The sequence below is a fragment of the Ascaphus truei genome, chromosome 6 (genome assembly GCF_040206685.1).
Source record: "Ascaphus truei isolate aAscTru1 chromosome 6, aAscTru1.hap1, whole genome shotgun sequence".
Classification (NCBI taxonomy): Eukaryota; Metazoa; Chordata; class Amphibia; order Anura; family Ascaphidae; genus Ascaphus; species Ascaphus truei.
In genome coordinates this window covers 70,442,041-70,469,650 of record NC_134488.1, presented here as the reverse complement: position 1 = coordinate 70,469,650, position 27,610 = coordinate 70,442,041, and the positions used below count along the sequence as shown (strand labels likewise).

The 27,610-nt window shown below is 41.2% G+C and overlaps 1 protein-coding gene across 2 annotated transcripts; it reads right to left on the bottom strand.

Annotated features, from left to right (window-relative positions):
- Window positions 1-9,091: 9,091 nt before the first annotated feature.
- On the bottom strand, window positions 9,092-26,586 carry SF3A3 (splicing factor 3a subunit 3). Of its 2 annotated transcripts, none has more exons than XM_075604755.1 (17): window positions 25,708-26,585; window positions 24,552-24,599; window positions 24,382-24,434; window positions 23,731-23,836; window positions 22,724-22,796; window positions 22,359-22,450; window positions 21,445-21,527; window positions 19,339-19,477; window positions 18,517-18,585; window positions 17,769-17,836; window positions 17,095-17,202; window positions 16,013-16,082; window positions 14,757-14,921; window positions 14,293-14,403; window positions 13,425-13,515; window positions 12,284-12,339; window positions 9,092-9,372 (listed from the first exon to the last, which is right to left on the bottom strand). In XM_075604755.1, exons 1-17 carry the CDS (start codon window positions 25,801-25,803, stop codon window positions 9,295-9,297), a joined length of 1,506 nt encoding a protein of 501 aa, XP_075460870.1. In that variant the 5' UTR covers window positions 25,804-26,585; the 3' UTR covers window positions 9,092-9,294. The 2 variants fall into 2 exon arrangements, with proteins under 2 accessions (XP_075460870.1, XP_075460871.1); XM_075604756.1 differs by lacking the exon at window positions 9,092-9,372 and adding an exon at window positions 11,381-11,539 and having other exon boundaries at window positions 25,708-26,586.
- Between the last annotated feature and the right edge of the window lie 1,024 nt (window positions 26,587-27,610).

The window sequence follows — 27,610 nt, the reverse complement described above, 5'->3', positions numbered from 1 at the left end:
CAGACCTACGGCAGACTCCTCGCTTACAGGAGTTGGCTGCTAAATATAGAGCTAGCCCCTCCTCTCGTGATATCAGCAGAACCTCCCCTCTTGCTGGCGCCTGCAGCAGAGTCCAGGCCTGCAGCTACCACTCAGGGCAGGGCCATGAAGGGGGAAAACCCATGATGATTACTGGTGCCTGATCTTAACAGGACTTACCACAGTAGAAGGAAGATAGGTATAGCCTGTGCTGTTTACTGGGGGCTACAGGTAGAACAGTTACATCTGACTTGCCAATTTTCAGAGTCTTCCAACAAAGTCACAGACCATCACCCTCCTACTATGCAGCATACTCTGCTGCTCTAGGCTATATCAAATAGCAATTGAAACTGATCCGGCTCTGTGTACACTACGTTCCTCTTTTGGCCAGGGGGAATGCAACTACTCATCTATTAGCACATCTGACACTGTCATCTCTAGACTGCTAACAGCAGTCTAATCAATGGTAGCGACCTGCTACAGCTGGCACTGTTCCAGCTATTAGACACAAGTTGTCATCACTATATGTGAAACACTCTGAGTCATCAGACAGAGTGTCCATTGATCTTTTTATTCCACTCCATGCACCAATATTTTAACATTTAATTCAATAAAGATATATATTTTTAAATCAACCACACTATCCTACTACAGATAATAGAGTGCTACTTTAAACTGAGTTCTTACTAGAGCACCCAGAAACCAAGATACACTTCCTTGACACTACCATCACTATAAAAGATGGCACACTAACAACAAGCATCTACAGGAAGCCAACAGACCATCACAAATACCTCCATAAATCCAGCATCCACCCTAGACACACACAAAAAAACTGTCACATACAGCAAGGCACTTGGATACCACAGGATATGCTCTGATGAACATCTACAAACTCTGAAAACAGCCTTTACTGAAAAAGGAAACTCCACTAGAGAAAAAAAAAATCGACAGAATAATGGAATGTGCTACACAAATACCCAGGCAGCAGCTCATACAGTACAAGGACAAGCAAACTCAATTGAACTCCACCAGTTGTGACTTAGAACACAGTTGTGACTTAATCTATCCAGTCTAATAATCAGAAACCAATTCCCCCCGGAGAACAAGGCAAAATAACATGAGGCACATATCAATGCAACAGTTCACAATGCAAAACATGGAAGAATATCTCCACAGTGGACTATATCCGCACCCCACAAAATAACCAGCTCAATATCCAAGGGACATACATGTGCCAATACTCCAACATAGTCTACTACATTCAATGCAGGAAATGTCCCAACGCAGGATATGTAGGTGAACCCAAACAAACATTGTGCAAAAGGATGAATGCACACAGATTCACTATCACACACATAAAGGAAGGCAAACCAATAGAACATTTCTCACCAGCAGGTCACCATCACTCACATTTCTGTGTTGATCCTGAAGGGACAATTCAGCACACACTAGAAAGAAGAAAGGGAATTTAAATTCATACAGAGTTTTGATTCCAAAAATAATGGTTTGAACCGGGATTTGAGTTTTATGACACATTACAACTACTAACAAGCCTTCATATTAGGTATGTGTATGCACACGCTACATTTATGTACTGTTATCTCCACACACCTTGCTTCCATGTCCCAGTCATTGTGCATAGGTATGTATGTCATGTGTGCTTGCTTTTATTTGTACATATATGTATGCTTTTTTATGTATAGGTGCAGGTATATGTACATATTTACTCTGTATGCATGTGTTTGCAGATGTACATGTACTTGTATAGGTGTGCATATAGATACTTGTGCATATAGATTAATTGCTCAGTACACGTGGTTTTTAAGGATTGCAGTTTATTTTAGAATACAGTTTTGGTTACACAACCTTTTACCAAATTGTTTATATGCTATCTTTGTAAATTCTTTATTTATAATCCACATTTTTATAACAGTTAACATATACAATACAACTTATAAACAAAAAACATATCACAGTTTTACACTCTGCAGTCTATAGTTAGCAATACTCAGACCTAAAGTTATCCTAGTCTCGGAACCACATAAGGGACGACGCTACAAAACTCAGCGTCGTTTCCCTATAGTTAGTCGTAACATTACAGTAGACAATAAATGGTATAATATAGCATAAAGTGAGTTATATAGCAGAATATGAATATACAATAACATTTTAACAGACAGTATTAATAATAAATACAATCACAAGACAAAAAAACAAAGTGACATAAATAAAAAAAATTATATTTAAGCAAAATAAAATAAAAACTAGAAACAAGTCAAACCCATAATGAATAGTCCAAATTATCCTTATTATTACTATTATTCTCACTAAGGTACGGTAGATGTTTTCACTTTCAAGTCCTCTCACACTGTTCTATTACCAGTGAACTCTGACCATGGCAGCCAGAGGAGTTCAAATTTTGACCTTGTATCAGTGGTTATATATGATAGTTGTTCCATCTTCATAACCTCCCATATTCTTGACTCCCATTTTCCCATAGTAGATGCATCCAGCTTTTTCCAGTTGGCAGCGATGGCACATCTTGCTGCATTTAGCATGTGTATTAATAGAGATTTCCTAATTCTATGCCCTTTGACCCCTTCTCTGTTTAGCAGTATAATACTCGGATCTTTTGGGATTCTAATTTTGGCAATGTTGAAAATCTGCTGTAATATCATATCCCAAAACCACTTTATTTTCTTACACTCCCACCAGATATGAAGCATTGTTCCCACCTCCTCAAAACCTCTGCAGCACGTATTGGTAGTTCCTGGATAGCATTCTTTCAGTTTTTGTGGTGTGTAATACCACCTATACATTATCTTATACGCATTTTATAGTATATTCGTTGATATTGAGGAAGAGCTGGCATTACTCCACATCTGTGTCCATTCGAGTGCAGAACACTCCCTACCCAGCTCCTTTTCCCAGGCTAGTACAAACCCCGTCTTAGATTCAGCATTGATTTCCAGTTATGTTCTATAGATATGCGATATATTGTGCCCGCCTGCACCCAGCAAGACCAGCACTGTTTCAAAAGGATTCAACATCCTTAACGTTTATTTTATAATTTATTTTTGTGTTCATATAATGTAAGATTTGCATATATTGCCATCTCTCCCCTTCTTTAAATTCAAACTGGTCCTGAAAGTCTTTAAAACATCTGGTCTTACCCATATCCATCAGGTCTCCTAGTCTAATTACAGCCACTTGACTCCACTTTTTAAATATTCTGGAGTCGAGCCCTGGGGGGAAATCTGGGTGCCACATATTAGAGTTAAAGGGGATGGGAACGTGGAGATTCTCTCATCTTTAGAGATTTCGTCCCAAGCACTTTGTGCTGCGCCAATAGTGCGGTGCTCGTAAACACCTCTAGGGCGACCTGTCTTCTTAAGCCATTGAGCATTATTTGTATCTATTTCTTTGCAATAATTATTTTCAATTTCCACCCAGAGTTTATGTTTAGTACAGTGAAACCATCATTCACTTGTGTAGCAAGATACAATTTGTTGATATTCGGCAGACCAAGTCCACCTTGTGATTTATGTCTTTGCAGTGTTTTAGTATTGGTCATTGGCTTTTTTAATTCCCAAATAAATGTATTCATTTTACTTTGAAGCATAGTAATATACTGCTTGGGAACGTTCACGGGGATAGTCTGAAACAAATACATAAGCCTTGGCAGTATATTCATTTTAATACAATTAATTCTACCTATCCACAAAATAATACTATTGTTTTTGCTGATGGAGTATAATTGGCCTGGAACAGATCTTCTACTTTTGGTGTTATATTTGTACCTAAATATTTTATACTTTTATTCTTCCACTCGGAAGGGAAGTTTTCTTTAACTTGGGCCGCCAGCCCTGCTGGAAGACTTATGGTTAGGGCCTCTGTATTTGTTAAATTGATTTTAAAATTAGATGCTAAACTATATTTACCCAAAACATTCATTATATTTGGCAACGAAACCAGAGGGTTTGTTATTATCAGAAGAACATCATCCGCGTATAATGCGATCTCATGTTCTTTCTCACCTATTGTAACTCCCGCAATGTCTGGATAATTCCTTATTGATTCTGCGAATGGTTCCATTATTAGGGAAAAAATCAACGGGGACAAAGGGCACCCCTGTCTCGTACCATTAAGTATTTTAAATGAGTTCGAGACCTGCCCATTTACCTTGACCTTTGCCGACGGATTACTATATAATGCATTTATATACTGTCTAAACATATCCCCTGTTTATATACGTTCCAACATTTTAAACATAAAATTCCATTGCACTCTATCGAATGCCGTTTCTGCATCTATAGATAATATCATGGCTGGAGTCTGTGTTTTATTAATCCGATCCAGTACATTTATTATTCGCCAACTGTTATCCATGGCTTCCCTTTTTGATATAAATCCGGTTTGATCCCCATTTACCAGGTCCGGTAAATATTCATTGTCTGTTCGCTAAAATTTTGGCAAGAATTTTGACATCAACATTTATGAGCGATATTGGGCGATAGCTTGCACAATTTAATTTGTCCTTATCTTGTTTAGGGATAACCGTTATATGAGCTTCTGACATATACTGGGAGTGGTTTCCTGAATCTCTCAACGTGTTAAACATACCCTGAATGTATAGTATAAGAGAGTTAGCAAAGGTTTTATAGTATGTAAGTGGTAGTCGGTCAGGGCCTGGGCTTTTCCCATTGGATAGATCTTTTTTCACTTTTTCTATCTCATCCCATGTTATAGCCACGTCAGGTTTATCTCTCGCCTCGGGTGTGATTGTTTTATATTAATAAATAACTCTATATCTTCCTCCTTCCTATTTTTGATAGCTTCTATATTGTATAATTTCTCATAAAATAGTCTAAACTCTTCTTTAATAACTTTTGTATCCTGCGACAATACTCCATCCTGCTTCCGAATTTTGCTAATATTATATTGGCTTTGCTTCTGCTTTAACTGGTTGGCTAGCAGCCTATTCATCTTATTACCTTTCTCATAATATTTATGTTTAAGTCAAGTCCGCGACTTTTCTATTTTTTGAGTTGCTAATAAATTGAAATTTCTCTAGCTGTTATTAGTTCCGCTAATATCTCCTTATCTGATGCCCTCTTATGTTTTGATTCAAGGTCTTGGATTAATTTGCTTAATTTTATCATTTCTTTTTCTCTTTTTTCCTGAGAGGCTTGCTTAATAAACACTCCCCTTATAACACTTGTATGAGCTTCCCACAATATTGCCGGTGATATATTCATAAAGGATACAGAGATACTGCCGCTCTCCTACATAAATAACATCTATGTTTTACAAATAGGGTGCATACGGGAAGTATACATGCAGACAGGAGGATGTTGACAAGCAACAGAAAGAAACCTATGTGCACTCGCTATTCACATAAGAGGGCTAGGAAGAATTCAATCCTAGGGGGTAATCCCTATATAGCCACTCACTAATATAATAAAATCTTTTATTAAACAACTATGCAAAAAAAGAACAATATACATTGGATAAAATAGCAGGGAGCTACCGCAGGGGTGGAGAGACCTATGAGTCTATATCTAACAACATCTATTGCTGTCTCTTTGGTTGCAAAGAGACAAGGGAGAAGGGGAAAGGGGGGGGGGGCATGTGAGAAGCCGACGTAACCTATAATAATGAATACTCGGTCATTCACACAATACAGGACATCAAAGGCAGGGACATAGACCTGGTCTAATAATTATATTACTTAAGTCTTCCTTATATGTTAAGAGTCTTTAAATCTCTAGCCTATGAGTCTGGTAATGAATCCTATATCTGTTGTAGCAAATACAGTATGTATATTTGCACAATCGACTGTGTCTTTAATGCAGCTTAAACAAATGCCCCAGTACTTAGGAAAGGGGGGGAGGGAGGGCTTATGTATAAACCATATTCCCGCAGCACTTGATCACAGGCTGTTCTGTTGTGTTATTGGATCTGTGCTTGAAATCCCCTCTGTACAGGGGCGTGTATACTTGAGATGCCGTGGGGCTTAATAACAGAGGGATACAACCTGGTTTAGCTGTTAGGATCGTGCTGATTCAGTGCTACTTCAATATGTTCCTTCTCCCTGCTCCACTCATGCGCTCCCTGATGACGTCACGACGGTGACGTCACTAAAAACCGACGTACGTTTCACGCCCTCAAGGCGCTTTGTCAAGGTGTAGGGAGTGGTATCCAGCCACTCCAGGAACATCTTAAGCGTATTGGCTGGAGGTGTGTTCTCCTAATCAGCCAATCGCGTAAGTAAGGGGTGGTACAAATCTCACAGTGTAACTCTACTGATGTTATTCACCTTGTCGGAGTCTGACATAATTGTATCAATATCGGACTTATTATGTTAACCCCTACCTTGTTTATAGAAGGACTGGGATCCGTTAGTACCCTTGTGGTACTCAATTCATTTAAAGCAGAAGTTTTTATCACCTAGATATAGCAGTTTCATGTTAGTCTGTGTATGCATAGCGGACAATTTACCATAGCCGCTCATCAGGCAGCATATACAGTATATGTACTTACTAATCAATAATCTGGCGTCAGGGGTATACATATTCATGTGGGTACACCTGCATCTCAATTGATACAGTACATGATCGCTGTTCACTGTAAATCTCACATAGCATGTGAGTATATTTACTAAGGACCAATAATAATTGTTGCCTGATGAGACTCTCATAAGTCAAATGATACATAGTGGAAAGAGTTTATGTAGGGTTGTAGGAGTGTATAGATCTTAAAGTGACCGCCTCTAAAAGTCAAAACGGACTCCGGGGAGTGTATGACTCCACTATATACCTGGATCCCCACCCAATAGACCCTATAGATATACAAGGTCATATAAAGGACTCTCTTGTTTTGTATTTAAGTTCAGTACGTTATGTTCAATAAAACCAGAGGGTATCAACGTATTTACTAGCATTTGCTGTCAAATTACCAATCCCTGAGACAATTGGTCTTCCGGGAGGTGGTAGTTTGTTCTTATGCAGTTTTGGCAAATGGTAGCGCTAACGAAGGACGCGTGAGCAGGGAGCTCCCACCGGCAGCTGTGGGCGCACCAGCGGCTGAAGCGAGCAGCATCTACTGAAAAGCTTCTCACTGCCGTTATCCACGAGGGCGGACTTCGTACAACATACTGTGTATGGGGGCTAGATGAGAGTGGCCATTTTTTAATCTTTAATGTACCCACTAAATTGTTTTACTCCCTACACTTAGTCTGCTTCTGCTTGTGTGTATAGCTTAATACTTGCATGTACCTGGGAGCTGATACGTGACTTGGATTGGTGACAAGAGTATCACGTATTCTATCAGCACTCAGAGGCAACCCTGGAAGGAGACACTGCTTACCATATGCTGTAAAAGTGAGTGTGCACTCATTAGGTGTCTTAACCACTCAATTGGTTTATTGATTTTTCACACAGTATTGCACTATATATTTTTGTTTTGTTTTTTACATATAATATGTTTCCTGAGCTCCCTGCATTTTTTTTTTTTCAACAAGCTGCATCTCCAAGAATCCACCAGGAGGGTTCATCGTGGGTTGAAGCTGATCAGGCACCAGTTATTAGTATCACTGATTTTCTATTTATAAAATCAGCACGTTTATATATTCCTTTTATTTATATACAATATTTGCACAGTTTATCTTGTTCACAAGAGCGCCGGGTGATTTTTTTTCTTTGGAAGCACAACTACTAAAACATTTTTTAAAAGTAGACAAATTTTCTTATTGCCATAACTAACCACAATAAAAGTTGATCAACAATATCCCGTTGGAGGTAGTTCATGAAAAACTGCAGTTCAGATTTAGGTTTAAAAACTCAAACTAAGTATTTATATAACAAGTTTTTAGAAAGATGCTAATTCAAGTTCAAGGTCTTCATCGGAAGCCATTATTGAAAAATAAGATCAAGATTTTTGCAAATTAACCAAGACTGACAACGAAGAATATATCAATTCCATTAAACTCTGTAAGATACAAAGTTAGCAAAAAAGTCTCAAACATTGTGGTATTTGAGAACGATTATGTCCTTGGCCCTCGTTTTTTTTTTTTATGGACTATTTAAAATTGGACATCGTTGCGACGGCCATTTAATCACCCCAAAGACAGCACTTCCTTTCCCAGCATCTCAACTGCTAGTCCAAAGTTGGCACTTTTACTCAGTGGTGGTTAACTGCCAACGAATCCACTGTAGAATACATCCAGGAGTCACAGAGATCCGTCCAATTGCTTCCAGTGCCTGGCACTCGGATAGTGAGGGATCTCATCACCAGCTGCGTTTTAAAACTACGGACGGCAAAAATCGGTGAGAAGCCAGACAGACGGCAGAACTTACCTGGGATGCACGGAGGATCACTTTGCAGGTTCTAGTGTTCAATCACGGATTTGAGTTCTTTAAATCAGGGGTGCGCAAACTTTCTCAACTGTGCCCCCCTGCCTGCTCTCCCCCTCTCTTACCTTGTCTTCAACGGCAAATGATGGCGCATTGCCATGGCGACACGTGCCGAAGACAAGGTAAGGGACGTTGCAGAGGCCCGATCCCCGGCATTTCATCTAAATGCCTTGGGGGGAGTGTGCAGGGCCTCTGCAACTGCTGCGCCCCCCTTGAAAAATCATGCATCCCCCGCTCTAAATCTCAATACAGGCAGTCTAGTCCTATTCTGACCATTCATTGGTTTTTATTATAAGATATGTGTCTCTTTTAGAATTCCGATATGGGGCCATCTTTTATTGAGGAGCAGAAGACCGCTATTGGCTATTTAAAATGAAGCATCTCAATGCCACAGGGAAATCAGATTAGATTCCCCCCCCGCCCCACCTTTTTCCCCTTTTAGAGTGTTTTTACTGATGTTATTAATTTCATTACAATTCACAAAAACGTATATATTAGAGTTTATATATGAAATTGAATCATTTCTTAATATTTGAAAAATCTTTATAGAGATTTATACACATTTCATTTGGTGTGCTGCAATGCCCTTCACCCCAAAAAGCTTGACTGCATTATGGGACTGCCGCTTCAGGTTAAAAATCACATAAAACGTTCAATGAATTCATTAAAATATTTGCTCATTTTTTAATAATAAAATAAAAAAAATCATACATAGAGAAAACAGAAGCCACGTTCAATAAGAAGCTACTGAAAAAAAAAAGGAAAAAAACAAAATCAGCAAATAGGACAAAGATGGAATATCTTCTGCAGATGAGCCTGAAAAAATGAAGCCATAGAAATACAATTGGTGTTTTTGCACCTAAAGAAGTCCTTGACGTTTCAAATCTTCATAGGTTTTCTTCGTTACAACGTTCCCGGTGGAATCTTCATATTCCTCCTGTATATGAGCGCAGGGAGAGATGTAAAAGAACGTTGGGGTCAGAGGTTGCTGCAGTGCTCAATGTTCTACAACACAGTGGTACACACTGCTCCGATCTACACACATAAATATGTATGTTTATTTATATATTTTTACCCATATACGCAGGGCAGTCTCTCACGGTGGCAAAAAAGGTTTTACTTTAAAAACACCATATGAAATTTTAAATCACCCAACAAAAGATGAAATATTCACCTATTTGCATCCAGTGGGAAAAAAATTAAAAAAAAAAAGTTCTATTTTATTTGGTATGTTTAATTCTAAGTTTATCCAGTAATTCCTATTCATCCCCTCTCTGGCTGATGGCAGCGCAACTAGTTTACGGGGTATCTCACCTATTTTAACCTACTAAATATCACTAGCATTTTGTGTCCTTCAAAAAATAAAAGGCATTATAATAAAAAGCTACAATACAATCAGGCATACAGTAGGAAACGTAAACCCTGCCCCAAAGAGCTTCCCCTCAGTACCTGACTAGCACCCTCTCTATCCACCTTTAAGACCCACCTTAAGACACACTTGCTTAAAGAAGCATACGAATAGCACTGTGAACATTCTGAACACATGATACATAAAGCTTGGCCCCCTGCAGACGCACTTACCAGAACTCCCTTCTACTGTCTCTGTACGTTCTCCCTACCTACCAATTAGATTGTTAGCTCCTCGGGGCTGGACTCCTCTTCCTTAATGTTATGTTTGTCTAAAGCACTTATTCCCATGATCTGTTATTTATATTATCTGTTATTTAGTCGATTACCACATGTATTACTACTGTGAAGCGCTATGTACATTAATGGCACTATATAAATAAAGACATACAATACAATACAAAAGCTGTTAAGTTCTTCTCTTTGCGTTATAGTGCAACCTTTTAAAGTATTCAATTTTCACATAGAAAATGTTTAAAATATCTATTGCCTCTATGATGGCAGATATCTTCAGAAAAGGTTAGACAGCTTTTAGAAAGTAGAGGTTTATATGGGTATAAACAAATTAAACATAGGAGGGATGTTGATCTAGCGAGAAATCTGATTGCCTTTACCAGAGTCAGGAATGAACATTTACCCCTTGGGAGACATAATTGGCAAATGTTTAATTTGTTTTTAATATGCAATGGCGGATCACAAGTAGGATAGTGGGTTCTACGCACTTCGTAAGGCCTTAACTGCACCTTAGCGTGGAAGGTAAAGCTGTCAATTACAGCAGAAGCTCTCAAGATCGGTCCCCACAATTCATTGCATCCTCAGAATTGTGGGGTGTAACTTTGGAAGCTCCTGCAGTAATTGACAGCTATTCCACCACTGCTGCATGCACACACTGAAATGCAGTTTGGTGTCTTAAGTGTGTGTCCCCCCCCCCATAAGCTCAGGACACTATACTGCCTGGGATCGGTCACACAGTTTTGTTAGCGATAGTCTTAAGAGTAAGCAATAGAATTTATTCATTAGGGATTAACGGAACAAATATTTCCTAGCAGTGGGTGACAAGGTAAAAAAGGTTGGGAACCCGAGTGTTAGAATGACTATATACCTATAAATATAGGATGAACATCTCAGCTGATTTAACATAGGTTGAATTCAACATCATATTAACCACCTTTGGCTAGTAGAGCTGCTAGCTATTATTATAAAGGGAGGGTACACGAACAAAGTTCAATAATAGTGCTCCAATGACAGTTGGTCACATTCATATAATAATTCACAGTTTCTTGATTGTAGAGAAAAGTTCATAAAGGTGTAGTCATATGTAGGTGAGTATTGTGGTATTTAGGTGAGCGTGAGACATAGACATATATATAATGTCCTGGTGAGTGCAGTAGATGGGGATGTATGAGCTCCAAACACTGGACTACCAATAAGGACAATGTCTAAACACGCCTGTAGACACCTTAAAAAATACCTCCCAATAAATGGTAAAGTTCAATAACTCACATAGACTTGTCCCGTTTTCTTCTGGTGGGCGTGCATCCGCAATGGAGTCAATCTAGTAGTATCCACGAGGCGCGGTGAGGCAGAGCACAGCTAGGCAAGGACTTCACAGGATTCCAGTGATGTGGTAAAAAACTTCTTTATTGAGGCATCATGGTGCAGACAGGAACAGGAGAACTCTTATGTCTGACGAAGCGCTGAAATAGGCGTGAAACGCGTAAGAGTTCTCCTGTGAAGTCCTTGCCTAGCTGTGCTCTGCCTCACCGCGCCTCGTGGATACTACTAGATTATTATAAAGGGGGACTAGGTATATTGAGGTGGGCGATGGTTACGCCCCTGCTGAGATTTTCTTGACTCTTTTTTCATTGTGTGCACAGTTCTAAATCGCTGTATTGATCCCGGAAGGGTGTACGTGTACTGCCTGCGCCATAATTGAACTAGTTTTTGTTTTTAACCCGTTTCCAGAAAGGCAAGTATTTCACCACTTGTGCTTCGATATCAGGTGCTGTGTTTGCATGTCAGAGCCGAGCAAGAGAGCCTACAAGCCTGAGGGGCAAAAATAAATAATTAAAAGTACATGACGCTCAGCATGCTAATTTGCACAGGAGGGACTCCTTACAGTTTGCAGAGTCCCACAGGTCTCTGTTTTCCGTAAATGGCTCGGGAACGATCCAGGTAAAACAAGGTAGCAATATCACTCGCTGCTCTACCGTTTTATTTAAGCAGCTGAAGATTTACCCGCAGGTTGGGATAGCTTTTGTTGAATCCATAGGAGTTTTTCACAGTTGCCAGTTATAAACAAGTTTCTGCAGACCTCACAAGTCTGTTCACCTGTTCCTGTAGCCATTTATACTATTTATCTCCAATGATCTTTTACAGCAAGTCTAAATACCAGTGTGATTTTCAGTGTAAATACAATAGTTGTCTTTGACATAACTCACCTCTGTATCAGGTTGCCACCTTTCTGAAGCTTTCTGGAGCTTTAGTTTTGACCACACTAAAAACAAAACAGAAGATCCAGTTTAAAAAATATATATAATTTTTTTTTTTTTTTAACAGTGCTGTATGTAGGGTTTTACAGACACAACAAGTCTTGCAATCTAATTCTTGTGCTTAAGGCACAGGGAGTGCTGACAGACCCAAAACCTTGCCCATGGTCACACGGAGAATAGACACTGGGACTCAAACCAGGGTCAACTATTTCCAAGGCAGTTTTCTTACCACCAAACTGCATGCTCAGGTCTACTATTTGATAGTCTAACAGGGTCCATTCCTATGTGCACCAAAAGATTTTTTCCCAAGTACATATTGCTTTTTTCTTAATTCATCCTGATCATACTTCCTTCACGAAATATCAAGAAATTTAGTATTTTTGTGGGGACAGCTTTATAAACAATGGTCACCGCAGATCTGCAATTATTAATGCTCTATTTAACAATAGCTACATGACATGTACAACTTATTGTAGTTTACAGGTTTGAATTTTTTTTGCTTACATTTGAAAGGATAACAATTGCAAAAGTAAAATAACATTTTTTTTTTTTTAAGAATTTCGACAGAGGTTCTCCGGAGCGGATCTGTAGTATTTGTAGTTCTGGTTTTGAGATAACGGTTCATTGCACCCATTGGCCGATACAAACCACATCATCAAAGGGTGGATAACGTTGGAGCTTCCTAGTAGACGACCACTGCAGCCTTTAAATGTCCAGGAAGAATACCAGCAACTAAACTGGTATCTCAGGAACCAGGGCTTTGTAGCTAAAATAAAATACCCCCAATAGGCAGGATTGCTGCTTGAAAAATTGGCACCCAACATTATAGAAACAAATACTTGAGCAAGTGCTGCAAAGGTTGGGACTTCACCCTTTCGCTGCCAGAGGTGTATGTATGCACTGTCTTGTAAAACCCATATACAATGCTCCGCTGCCGCTTTGAAGAGCAGTTTCTATCAGCTAAAAGCAACCAGTGGGAAACCAGGCAAAGTAAACATTCCAAATGGCTTTGGCTCCCATCACTTCCTGGCCAGCAGCAAAGCGTTCTGATACAGGGAAAGGAATGTGTTAGACGATAAGCTTCACTTACGAGAGACCGCATCCTCAATCTGGGTGACGTTTGCAAAGTGCGCCGTGTTTGGGATCCCCAGACACCGCATGCCGTGAGCGTGACGCCACTCCTGAGGGAGCAGTAGACAATGCAAGTTAGGGCTGCAGTTCCACCTACTTAACAGGCATACACAAGCTGGCAATTTCCCTCTGCCTGCCCCCCCTAACCCCCAAATATCTGTTGAATCGGCGTGAGACCCTTCTGTGGTTCTGAATATTGTAGATTGAGGCAAGAATAGATTTGTGGGGACTAAAAAAAATAGCAGCCTGCATGATTTCCTAAATTAATTGCCTTACAACTCCTTCAGTGAGTCCGAGTAGGATTGGAACCATTATGGAGCAGCATACATTAAAATAAAAAAATGGGGGACGGGGGACACAGAAGAGCTGGGAATAAACGTATAACAAAAGGAAATGGCAAGACACAGCAGTAGGACAAAGGTATATGTTTAAGGTATTATATCTGGGTAATCTATTGTTTAGTAAAATCAAACACCTATAGTTTGTAAACACGGTGAGCAGAAACTTGGGAGGGCTTCCATTTCCTCTGGCTACTCCATTCGTGTGACGTCCGTGTGTTCAACAAGAGTTTTCACAGGCAAAGCCACTTCTCCCCTTATTCTTGACTACCCCTCTAATATCACTGCTTGTGAACACACTGTAGCCCGCAGTGAAGTAGTCACCCCTAATAACAGCTGGGAATCATATACCGTTTACGCCATGGATATAGTCCTGGACTGTACGACTGATAACAGGCTGTTTATGCTGCGTGAGCCTGGTCACAAGGTTATGTTTCTTGCAACAGCCATAACCCAAAGATCGTTGGTAAGCAATGTCTGGTAACTAACCGCAAAGTGCCGTTGGAAAGCCTTGGGACCTCGGTAGGTGTAGTTTCCACATATCTCGCAGTTATAGTTGATGTTCAGGCCGTGGAGCTTGTACAACCAGTATGGGATTGGCTGAAAAATACAGAGCGGTAATGGGATAATTCTGAGAAGCGGATCATAGCATAAACTAAACAAATTCACAAGGGTTTGCAAACCATTGGTTACAACTAAAACCCTGTCCTTCAATACAGATCTGGAAACTGAGGGGAAAAAAAATAGCAATAGACTGGTTTCTTAAGAAAAAAATGGAAGTAACATTTTGAATGGAAAGACACATAAATGTTATTTATCTATATACACACACGACTACCATAACTACCATTAAAAAAAGCGAAATACTCTATAAATATTTATTTCATACACGTATATATTCTATCATACAGACGTACTCTCTTTTATATGTGAATGAGGGGGATCTTTGTTACCTTGCCGTCCCAGCCAAGGGGAAGGTTTTTTGGGTTGTAAATAATTTCGTTCTCCTCGTCGTCACTTTCGCTCTCGCTGATCTGTTCATCGTCCTCTTCCTCCCTCTCCTCTCCTGTTCGGGCCTGCTTCCGCTGCACGTTCTCATGAGTCAGGTGCCTCTGTTCCTACAGGTGCCATTGGAAAAGAAAGACAAAAACATGAGCACACACACTAGAGGATTTGTGACAAGTGCCATCACTTTACTGATGTTCATTTAGTACATCAAAAACTTCACACCTACAGAGCTTTGTACTGCACTGTCCCACAATGAAGAGGTAAAAGCAGAATGTGCTCATTGGACATGATTTACTCCTAGATAGTCCTGAAGGTACTAACACGGCTGCACATAGCTGCATCACTACAGCCACAAGCAGCTTGGGAGGGGAATTCACTAAAATCAGGGTACAGAACGTGACACTACCCAAAACAGGATTGGACGCTACGTTCCTAACTTCATTATATGGAAAAACCAAGTCCGTGCTACATCACATTAGCATAATACCCATCCTGATACCGCAAAAGCCCTATTGCGGGGTTTAGATAGGATTAACAGCAGGTTGACCCGTGACTTCTACAACATAACGTTATTTCACCACATGAATCTTATTGGAGGTTAGTGAATATGGAAAGAGACATGGTATAACCCCATTTGCAGGTCATCACCTGAAACCTTCGTTCTAGTGCGCACTATGCTCTTTACAGGAGGGGGGGGAATACCTTAAAGGAGCAAACAACCAAATATGACGTTTTAACATAATTGGAACCAGTGGACCGTCTGGAGCGCAATCATGCTCCACCCCATGGTTTCTGAGATACTTACCGGTAAAATGTACTAGTGCTCTTATGGACCAACCAATCAATTAGCGGTTTCCATTTGGCAAGTGGATCTCGTGAGATTTGCCGCCATATTGTTTCCCCGAGAGGGAGTATTAAACCCAATACCTTCATTAGTAAGTATCTCATAAAAGTAGCGGAAATCAGCTCTGAAGCACCCCTCTCCCCCAATTTTTAATTATGTAAAATAAACTTTACAAAAACCATTAGCAGGACGTCAACGTTAAGAAGCTTAACAAAGCTCTGTGACACTCGCTCCTCCAGGGCCAAAACGCGGCGCTCTATGCAGATTAGTGACAATACAGAACGGAGAACATGACAAGCCTTATGGTACTAGTGGCCTGAAACACAAAAGGGAGGGGAAACAAAAAAAACCACTTACCCCTAGGATTTCAACATATTCATACACCTGAGCTTCAAGAAATGCAATGTCCTTATTCTTCTCTGCGTCCCTGTAGAACAATAGGTAGCATGAGCACGTTGTGATCTTGATATATTTAAAATGTAGCATTCAAACATCTTGAGCAACCCATGCTAGATAACAGCACTCCAGCCAGTCTTACTAAAAGTAGCCGAGTTAAAAAACACAAATCATACTGACCAAGTTCACAGCTTAAGCACCTGCACAAACGTGCAGGAAAAGGTTTACCTATGGGTCTAGTGATACACCGACTTCCCCAAGGTCACAAGGAGAGCAGACACTGGGATTAAAACTAGATTCACCCACTACATAGGCTGGGGTATTACCACTGGTATTTACATATGCCACGCTCAATAGCACTCCTTTTTGACACACACACACACACACACACACACACACACACTTTGTGGGGGCCCAGGGGTTCCCAAAAAGAGCTTGCTAGGGTTGTGTGTTTTGTTAACCTATTCTCAGCTGTTGGAGGTTAGTGGCTCCTCCTTCCCAGGTTAAGCCCGCCCCTCCCCACTTCCCTAGTTTGCAGGTCCTTTCATTCTACTGGATACAGATCCAATGTGGTCTTTCTCCCTCCTAATAGAGGTAAATGAGAATTTTAATCCTAATAGAGGTATATTAGTATTTTATCTGGTAGTGTTAGGACTTGCGAACAGGTGTCTGCCTTGTCGTGGCTCGCAAGCTTACAACGCTTTGGCCAAAGGGTTAAACTAAATGACCCCTTTTCAAGAGAATATATAAGTATTTTACTGTGTATTCCTGTCATGTTGGATGTAGCATTGGGCTTCTCTGTCGTCTGTTGTACTACCACTGCAGGCAGTTACACAATAATCTTTACTACAGTTATACATTAAGGATTTCGGTTTGAAATTAGTTTTGTATAGGAGGTTTTTATGAGACTCATCCATTTTTTACAAACATTTTTAAGGAGTTGAGGGGTAAGGTTACACGTACATAAAGTCCAAATGAGGGCAGCACCCAACGAAACAAAATACCAAGGGATTGTGAACGGACTGTTTGCGCTGGTCTCATACCTTTTGGTTCCCTTTGCCTTGGGATTCTTTGCAAAGAGAGAAGATTCGAAGGTGTCCAGCGATTTGCCTTTTGTGCTGAAAAGCCTCTGTGACCTTTCTTCCAGAGTCCTGGAAAAGAAACAGATTTCCATGATTTAGGAAAACATACACTTGCAACTGTATATCGGCTCTGCAAAGTCTACTTCATTTCAGAAACTACAGCCTAAAGAAAAGGATTACAGCTTTACTTCTCTCTGGTTTTTCAGACATAATTGCAGACTGAAACATATACATACACCACTACCATACCACCACTAACATAACTGTGTGACTAACCCCAGGCAGTACTGTGTCCTTAGCTAGTGGGGGGGGGGGGGTGAGGGGGGAGGAGGGAAACTCATGCTTAAAGCCCCAACCATCGTAAGGTGCTGTTTGGGGCCTTATTAAGTGCGCAGTCCCCATATGGCTCAAGAACCCACTATACTGCCTGGGATCTACCATTACATCTTTTATTGGCAAATCCCTTTGTGTGAATCACTGAACTAGAGAAGAAGACTGGATACAAGTGGTGACAGAACACAACATGTCTGGGTGCCATTTATAAACCCCATTGGTGTTCTAGTTTCCAATTGTGCCCTTTATTTAAGGCACCTACAGAAATGGCATATCCAGGAAAAAGAAACAAAATCACTTACCCTCCACATTTTAGACCCAACGCAAGCAAAGCAGACTTCAATCTGTCCAATCCAAGGGAAGCCAACTCCTGTGAGGGACAGAGGAAACAAAATGTGGCCAGTTTGCGTGGCAGATGGAAGTAGCTCCATGTTTCAGTGGACAGCACTAATCCGCACCGCTAGGTTATTGATCCATTTATTTGTAACTTTTTCTAAACCTGGGGAATTGCTCCAGTTCTGCCGCTTTTTGCAATCCCAAAAAAAGATGACGTGGTCATTAGCACGACAGTGCCAGCAAGCAACATTTTGGTATTCTCCTGAGCATGCAAGGATTCACAGGAGGTGAAGAACGGCGGGGTGGGGCCATTTATTTTTATTTCCAAGACCGATTTAGCACAAGGATTACAAGAAAGTTAATCTTTATGTCAATGAATTAAACATGCTGAGCAAAGTAGCTGTTCCACATTAATAATAATAATAATAATAATAATAATAATAAGTGTTCGACAAACCAATACATTTGCTCGCCCCGGGCGAGTGGATTTAACATCGTGGCGGGCTCCTATTGGCCCAAGCAGCACACGTTTGGTACTAGGTGGCGAGTAGATTTTTTTGTGTGGCGAGTAGATTTTTTAGTGATTTGTTGACCACTGATAATAATAATAATACTAATACTGTACAAAGTTACTTCACGCCTAACCCATATATTTTGTCACTTCACCTCCGACTTTACAAGGGATTGGGATAAAAATGATTACAAAGTCCTTACCTCCCAAGACGAGAAGGCAGACAGGTCAAGATGAGCTCCGGCGTGGGTGAGGGCACTGCTGGTCTCTTTCTGTAAGCACCAAATGATGCACATTACTAACAGAACTAGTAACTAACCACAATGTCATCTCAGCATCTGATGTTCATATAGATCTGCACACACACTTCTCTACAATTTGCCCATGTGTGAAATCTAGCCGCTAGATTATTTAATTTCAATGTTTTTCCGTTGTGCAGTAAAACCCCCAAATTAACCGACCACAAAGACATGACGATCAATAAGCAAATAAAATGGGGTTTTTTTGATTCCCAAGACAAAAAGGAGATATCAGTAAACTGGATTTTTATTTTTTTGTGAAAAAAATTAAAATAAAAAGCAAAAATAGCTAGTTGTGTGCAATTGAAAGTACTGACAAATTGAATTATTGACCACGTTGGCGGCTTCTGTTCAATCTTTAGACATACAGACTGATATAGCCCAGTAAGCCGTTCTATGCAAGTAAAAGTAGCAAGCCGGGCTGATCATTTATATAAAAAAAAAATCCAAAACGATTTTACATTTCTTTTAATCTCATGCTCTGTTTAGGATTAAGTGTCCAGGAGGTTAAAATGAATCTCACCCAGAGCAGTCAAATTTATCATGATAGCCTCAGAACATAGGAAATCAGGATTATTTAACACACACACAAAAAAAAAAGGGAGCAGGACATGCCGAGGGGGCAAAACACTAGCCTTATATGAATTATGCTTCTGGGGGAGAGATTGCTTGAAATCACAGTGGTTATGGATTAATACCGCACTGAATTCCCTAACATCCACTTACCGGCCAACCTGGGAATATGCCACTCTCCCACTTCTTCTCAAATTCACCCTGGATCTTTCCAAAGAGCTCATTCTGATCCAGCAGCGGCTTCACCCTGTCCATGTAATCCTGGAGGTAATCTAGAAGCACTTCCAAATACCTGGGGGAACCACAATACAGAACCATTTACTAAATCATAGAATTAGAACCAACAACAGTACCAACCGGAAGAGTAGTGAAGCCCAAACACTTAGCACAGTTTACCCAGGCTTGTAAAATTTTATTTTATTTTTAATAAAGAAAGATCTTTGTGCTGTGTATTATTTACTGCATTAGAATAAACACATTATAAAAGCCTTGACTAATTTAAACAAGTCATTACCAATTATTTTCAAATCTCTACCTTCCTCTACAGAACACAGGTTGAAATCCACTGTCTGCGTATATGGGTCGTTTCCTCTTCACAGAAAGAGGTACCTGCAGTGCCTTGCAATGTGCTGCTCAGCCCCCTGGCTGTAACAAGGTTTACCAAAAACTTGTCAAGTTTAAAGTCAACCTCAAACACTCCATTTTGGTCTTGCAGGATCTACGGCCAGGCTCAAAGGGGCCAAATCAGAACACATTTAGAAGTAGAAGGGCCACAAGCTTTTGTAATGTCATTTTAGAGGCACTTAAAATGACTAGCGTTCAACATTTTGCAAACGTTTAGAACATCTGTACCATGTATATTTAACAACAAACTATTTCATATAACGCTTTTCTCCCAATGGGACTTAAACCGCTTCACAATTACAATATAGTGAGCAGAATGCAGCATTGTAGATAGGATTTGTGTACAGACAATCCCTACCCCTAGAGCTTACAATCTATGATTTTGTCACCAGAGGCACAAGAAGCTATAGTGACTTGCCCAATGCCACAAGGAGCCGAGACCAGAGAATGAACCTGGTTCTGCTGATTCAAACTCAGTGTTGTTATCAGAGTCCGAATCACCTAACAAAGCTGCAGACCATGCAATATCCTACATGTTTTTTTTAAAAATAAAATCAGTTCTGTATTATGAAAAAATAATATATGAAAAACTCTGAATTACATTTTGAATGCAAATATAACAAACATTTTTGGTTTCTATAGCAACCATTTACAAAGTCACATGCCCTTCAGAAACAGGCTCTGGCACACCCCTTTTTGAGCCCTGCACCAATTGTATCTAGTGACTGTGTGGTCACCTGATCTTCCCCACAGAACTTTGCATCTTTGGTCCTCTTCTAGGACTATTAGTGAACCCCCGAGCCGTATCTTTGTCAATTTTTTTCTCTTCCCTTTTTTTTTTAGCGGCAGCTTGGACGCTGCTTTAAGAGTTTTGAAAAACGGTACTTAACGGCCTAGCCAACACGTATGAAATTCGCAGGAGCAGAGTCCAAAGGCCGCCAATTGAAGGGCCTTGGACCTACCTCTGAACATCCACCTTTCTAAAGGACACGGAAACACTACATCGCCCAGTTCTCACACGTGAAGATAGCATACACGTTTCTATTAAATGTTGTTTCTACATGCTTTCCATTACACGTTAAAGTGTATGCTCTTTGGAGCAGAGTTCATAACAATTCCTTTAGTTTAAAATGTATTTGTTGGAGGTTGTGATACCTTTTAATCAACAATGTTGACGTTTCTGTAAGCACAGAAGACACACATTAGTGATAACCAATTGTAACCAACCAGAATAGGTTATATATCTATATAGTTGTAATGAGCCCCTACGTAACATTCAATAGAGTTGAGAACTTTTGAAACCTTACATGTCTTTTCTTCAAATACTCATTATAACATGTAATGAATCTACAGCTACTACAACATTAAACTGCATTTGATATTGCCTAAACGGTCTAGGGGGTTAACATTTGATACATTTAGCCTCACCTTTGCTGTAAGCAGCTGTGTATATTGTTGGCCCTGGGCCTCATAACACAATTGAGATGTATTTATTTTTATTCCAGAAAGCGTACCCAATCTCATATTACACACCAAAATAATATTCACTCTTCTGTTGTGTAATCATTCAATACAATTTTAAAGGCCTGTTAAAGTCCCCCTTTTTTTTATACGTTATTTTTTAAAAGTACCAACCGTTTGTATTCGGCATTTTTCCTCTCTTTGGGAATGTCGAAAAGTTGGTCAAAAGACGATAGATACGTGATGTAGTCCAATTTCTGAAACGCAAACACACCAGAAAGCAGGAAGGTGAGCAACATTTGTTTCACTTAGTTAGGCGTATCTTAGAATTAATAATATTGCATTGTTATACAGCTGTATATCTATCATCAAGAAGAAATGGAACCACAAGACGATTGAAAGTTTTTTCTTCGTGGTTTGGATTTTTAACAAATTATAGGGAAAAAAAATGAACGCATGAAAATGCTAAAATAGTATCAAAAGCATATACGTTCTTAAAATAGTATTAAAAACAAAGTGAGAAACCAAAATAACTAAAAAAAATAAATACATTTTAAAATAGACATCTTGGGACACCTAGAGATGGACACTTGACCTGGTGTTCTGTTTCAAAATGATTTGGGGCTTTATGTTGTAGAAAAATATTAAGGGTTTTGTTTTTGACAAGCTTCAGGTGGGTGCTGATCACACACCCCATTTTGACCATCTCTAATTAATAATACAACATCATCATAGTGAGTGCATAATGTAAGATGATATCAAATTGAATACCACAAACATGTTACATTAGTCCGAAAAATAGTTATGGCTATTAAAAACAAATAACAAATAGTCACATTTGTCTATTTGTCCCTGGGCACTACATGACAGGCATTTAACCAACACAAGGAGCATAGCAGTGGTTTTGTTGCTGCCTTTGAAGTGGATGCAACTGGTTTGAACCTGTGCCCGCTTCCTTGTAACCTTTTGAAAGTGACATTTCCCAGTGTTTAAAGGACCACTGTTGGACTTAGTAAACGTTACAGTGCAGGGATGTGTGCCGGTTTTAAAGTACATATTAATAGCGCCTTCTCAATGTGGTCTCTTACCTCCGATGACTTGAGGTTGATGTACTTTAAGTAGCAATCATGGAGGTCCAAATAGCGACCGTAGCCCTCTTCATCAGTGAATTCTACCAAATCTGTGCCACACACAAGAGGAAGGGGACATTCAGAGAGGATCCAAGAATAAACAGGGATGTAAATGCAGAGCAATTCAATGTCGATGGCCAGGAACCCCTTCTGTAGAATTCTGATCTTTTTCTACTTTGTTTTTCGTAACCAGTTTGGACAATGTTACCAGACTGTTATACATCATGTAAAGCTTCAGCGCCCTCTACTGTAATCAATGGGCATGGGCAAGTTGTGCGACGGGGAGGGAATTTTCATTCGCTCGTACTCTGAAACAGACTTACTTTGTTCTTCTTCACTTGGGTTCTCTCTGGCCTTCAGGAGCTCGTCAAATTCCATAGACATGGGGACGCAAATCTTTAACGTGACATTAAATACAAAATAGATACGTTACAATGGATCTGTACAGCCCAGAGTTTCCCACAGGACAGAACTTCCCACTTAATCCAACACCAAATAAGTATTTCAGCAACAGCAAGACTTTACACCCCATATTTTTTTATGTTGTGATGCTAGGCAATAGGCTATTGCTGCTAACACCCACAGTAGTCGTTTCATTTATTTTAAAAATACTTAACATTCTGCGTTAGAGTACTTATCAAGTGTTCTATAGAGTAATCTTTCACGAGCGGGGCCCTCATATCTTTGCATCAGTTTGTGCAGGTCTGTCCTGAATTGTATAGAACTCTTGTTTATGTAATGATGAAATCTCAGTTCCTTCTTTGAACTGCGCTGCGGAATATGTCGTCGCTTTACAAATAAACGATAATACATTTGGCCAAAAGGTAAATTGATACAATGTCCTATTAATGCCAAGATATCCAGATTAAACTAATGTATATGCATGAATGTATGTATATTCTAGTTATATTATCTGATTTACGTATGTGTGCTGTCAGGAATAAAAGAAACAATTTTATGCGATGATTCTTTATAGATTCTACACTATTTAGACCCAATTTCTGCTGGTGTCAATTCACAGCATTTAACATTTTTGTTTGTTAAACTTTGATTTCAGTTTATGAACAAGAAGACCCTTAAATGTGAAAACTTTACAAAAAGCTTGATTTTCACTATTATTTGGAAACAATTGCTCAGTCTTTATTGAAGGGTCTGCAATAAGTTGCTTCCCAAAGCAAAGCAGGGAAAGTTCATATGGAAGCAATTTGCCAAAAACAGGCCTCATGGTTCTTCTGACCCCGATTTATTGCAGAGTTTCATTGCACGAATGCCAGAATGTTGCCCATTGAATGTATGAAACAACTTGCACAAATATTGATCCGTAACTCACCTCATTGGGATGCTTTCTGTGAAATTCTTTGATCAATTTCAGCCTGTTGTAGAATTCACCAAACTCATTGGGCCCAGAGATCGCATTCAGCTCTTCTTTTCTTAAACTGGAATACAAACGTGCAGCCAGACAAACACGTTATTGCGCGGTCACTGATGACGGGACATAAGTCCCATACAAAATTATGATGTATGGCTGTTTGCATTCCTGGGAGCACCCAGTAACCTCTTTCTGTTAACTTTACAAAATAATTGAGTGTGCACATCATATCCTATTATGACATTTTACTAATATTAGCTACTACATTATGTTCTAAAAAGTTACCTATACGGGTTGTAATCCCAGACCGATCCGCAGCCCAGGACAGCAAGCAATAAAGGAGGATACTTTATTTAATGCCTTCTTTGGTAGCAGATGAGTGTTGAAGAGGTTAGGAAGTCAGGATAGCGAGTCACCAAAATGGCTTATTAGTGTAATGGTTTTCATTAGAAAGCCGGAGAGAGATCAATATAGTCAAATTTATTATGCTCATAAAGACTACACATATAATATTAGGTCTCAGAATCTAGGATCTGAAAAGGAGATATCACAATGCGTCTTCTCCTTGTAAAATATATTTAAACAAATAAAGTCATTGTGCCTCACTCTTACCCGTCTTTATCTTCATATAAATCCCTTGTATTTGCGCTTACTTCCATGAATCGCTGGGGGAAAAAAAATCCGATATTAAAACTTTTTTTTTTTAATGATAGGTTTGCAAATCCAGTGTTGTTCATCAAGGATGTTCCTTTAAACTAAAATAGTATTAAAACAAAACTTACATCTTGCATTGCTCTGGCTCTGTGATCAGAGTTTATCTGGTCCCGTAACTACAGCGAACAAAAAATAAGTTACACATACATGTAGAAAAATAAGTTACATATACATGTAGATAATATATAGATAACAGCATTGTCATAATGCATCCCCGTGCATGGTTATTTGCAAAGGTACATAGCTTTCAAAAGGTGTATTCATGATCATGAATTATTTAGACCCAAAATAAGGAGGTATTTATTTCTATTTTTAAACTAAGTACACAATAAAGTAAAATAGATGTGGGCTACAATAACCAGACGTACATTTAGTGCCATTTTCCTTGGAGATTAACACACAAGATTTGCCATTACTTATCATTAAGGCAGGTGTACCATACATTAACCAGTTAGTTGCCAGCAGCACAAAAGTAAAAAAAAAAAAAGAGGTTTGAATTCCAGTGTCGGCTCCTTGTTACCCCGGGGCAAGTCCAGACACTAACAATGAGATCTACAGGCCACAGGCAGATGCATGAAAACAATTCTACGTGCAGCACTACCGTATACAAACAATTAAACCAGATCCCACTTTCTATCGTCCTTGTACTAGCGGCCTGAGAACAACCGTCACCTACTTAACTAACTCCCCCACTATGAATGGCCACCCTCCTCTACCAGAGGCCTGGATATCTATTAGAAGACCACCCCACCTATTAATATCATATTAACAAATAGGGTGTATTAATGAGCTGGTCTTGTAACAGATTTCCAGGACTCTTTATTAAGAGGTCTTGGCCTACATCAGAAGACCCGCCTACTCTATATAGTAGAGGTCAGGGAATATATATATATATACATATATATATATATATATATTTTAGAAGACCCCCCCCCCCCCTCTCTATATATATATATTATAGGTCAAGGAATATATTACAAGAACACTCTCTCTCTCTCTATATATATTAGAAGACTCCCCTCTCTATGTATATTACAGGTCGGGGGGGGGGGGGGGGGGGTGGTGTGTGTGTGTGTGTGTGTGTGTGTGTGTGTGTGTGTGTGTGTGTGTGTGTGTGTGTGTGTGTGTGTGTATATATATATATATAGCCTGTCCTGTGTGAGTGTCGCACTCCTCTATACTAAAGGCCTGGAAATTCCCCTCCCTCTATTAGTTTCGCCTCACCGTGGTCTTCTTGGCCAACATCTCCTTGGTCATAACGTCCATGAGCCGCTCCTTCTCCTCATGGTACCGCCGCTGCTGCTCTAGAATGGTCTCCATGTTTTGCCGCGTGAAACAGGAAGAGACACGGACCGGAAGTTAGAGCGTCGGTAAATAAAAAAACAAAAAAAAACCCTTCAGAAACGTGCTGCGAGACCAAAGGTTCCGGGTGCACCGCGAGACAAAAAGGTTCCGCCCTGCATGGGGAGGCGGGGGAGGCGGGGGAGGCGGGGGAGGCGTGGAGTCAGCTGACGTGTTAACCACTTCACTGCTGGGCCCGTGCATTCAGTGACAATGTCAGGAGTTGGCAGTGTACTACTTATTTGTACTTATTACTCAGCGCCCCTAAACAGCAGTGGTGCTATTGCACGAAATAAAAGCAGCGACCCCTCTCCCAGGAGTGAGTGACTGGGTGGGTGAGTGACTGCCTGGGTGGGCGACTGACTGCCTGTGTGGGTGACTGACCTTGACCGGGTGGGTGCTGCTTCCTTGACCGCCAGACGGTCCCCCCCCTGCCCCCGATTTCCTCGCGGCTGCTGCCCGGGGCGGAAGGTAGGCAGGGGGGCGCGGGAGGCTGGGGGGGGCAGGGGGGCGCGGGAGGCTGGGGGGGGCAGGGGGGCGCGGGAGGCTGGGGGGGGGCGCGGGAGGCTGGGGGGGGGCAGACTGGCGGGCTATTTCCGCAGCTGGAGGCGGGCACGGGGGAAGGTGGGTTGGTGGGCGCGTGGGGGAAGCTGGTTGGCGGGCGTGTGGGGGAAGCTCAATTTGCGCGCGCGGGCTCGCAACGGCGCTTCCCTTCCTTCCCACGTTGGGAGCGGGGGGGAAAGCGGGCCCACAGGCAGCAGACCAGACACCCAGCTTGCCCTGCGCATGCGCGCCGGGACCTCGGCTCTGCGCATGCGCACGGGGAATCTGCGTCATTTTTTTTTTTTTTTAAATATAACGGGCACGGCCGCGAAGGGGGCCCGGGAGGCCGAGCCCCCTGACTCACTGTGCCCGGGACGCCAACCCCGGCAGACCCCCCTCCCCTGTTGGCGGCCCTAAGTTTATGTGTGTGTCTCTGTCTCTGTGTTGATGTGTGTGTCTGGGTGTCTCTGTGTTGGTGTCTGTTGGCAAGTATGTCTGTATCTGTGTTGGTAAGTGTGTGGGTTGGAGAGAGACAGAGAGAGAGACAGGAGGGGGGAGAGGGAGGGGGAAAGAAGATGGGGAGAGGGAGGAGAGTGGGAGGATGGGGAGAGGGAGGAGAGAGGGAGGCAAGAGGGAGGAGGGGAGAAGGAGGAGAGAGGCTAGGGAGGAGAGAGGATAGGGGGGAGAGAGGATGGGGGAAGAGGGAGGAGAGAGGATAGGGAGGAGAGAGGATAGGGGGGAGAGAGGATGGGGGGAAGAGGGGGGAGAGAGGATGGGGGGAAGAGGGGGGAGAGAGGATGGGGGGAAGAGGGGGGAGAGAGGATGGGGGGAAGAGGGGGGAGAGAGGATGGGGGGAAGAGGGAGGAGAGGATGGGGGGAAGAGGGAGTAGAGGATGGGGGGAAGAGGGAGGTGAGAGGATGGGGGGATGAGGGAAGAGAGCGGATGGGGGGATGAGGGAAGAGAGAGGATGGGGTGATGAGGGAAGAGAGAGGATGGGGTGATGAGGGAGGAGAGAGGATGGGGTAGAGGGAGGAGAGAGGATGGGGAGAGGGAGGATGGGAGAGAAGAGGGAGGAGAGAGGATGGGGGAGAGGGAGGAGATAGAGGATGGGGAGAGGGAGGCAAGAGGGAGGGGGAGGGGGGATAGAGGATGGGGAAAGCGAGGCGAGAGGATGGGGGTGATGAGGGAGGAGAGAGGATGGGGGAGAGGGAGGAGATAGAGGATGGGGAGAGGGAAGAAAGG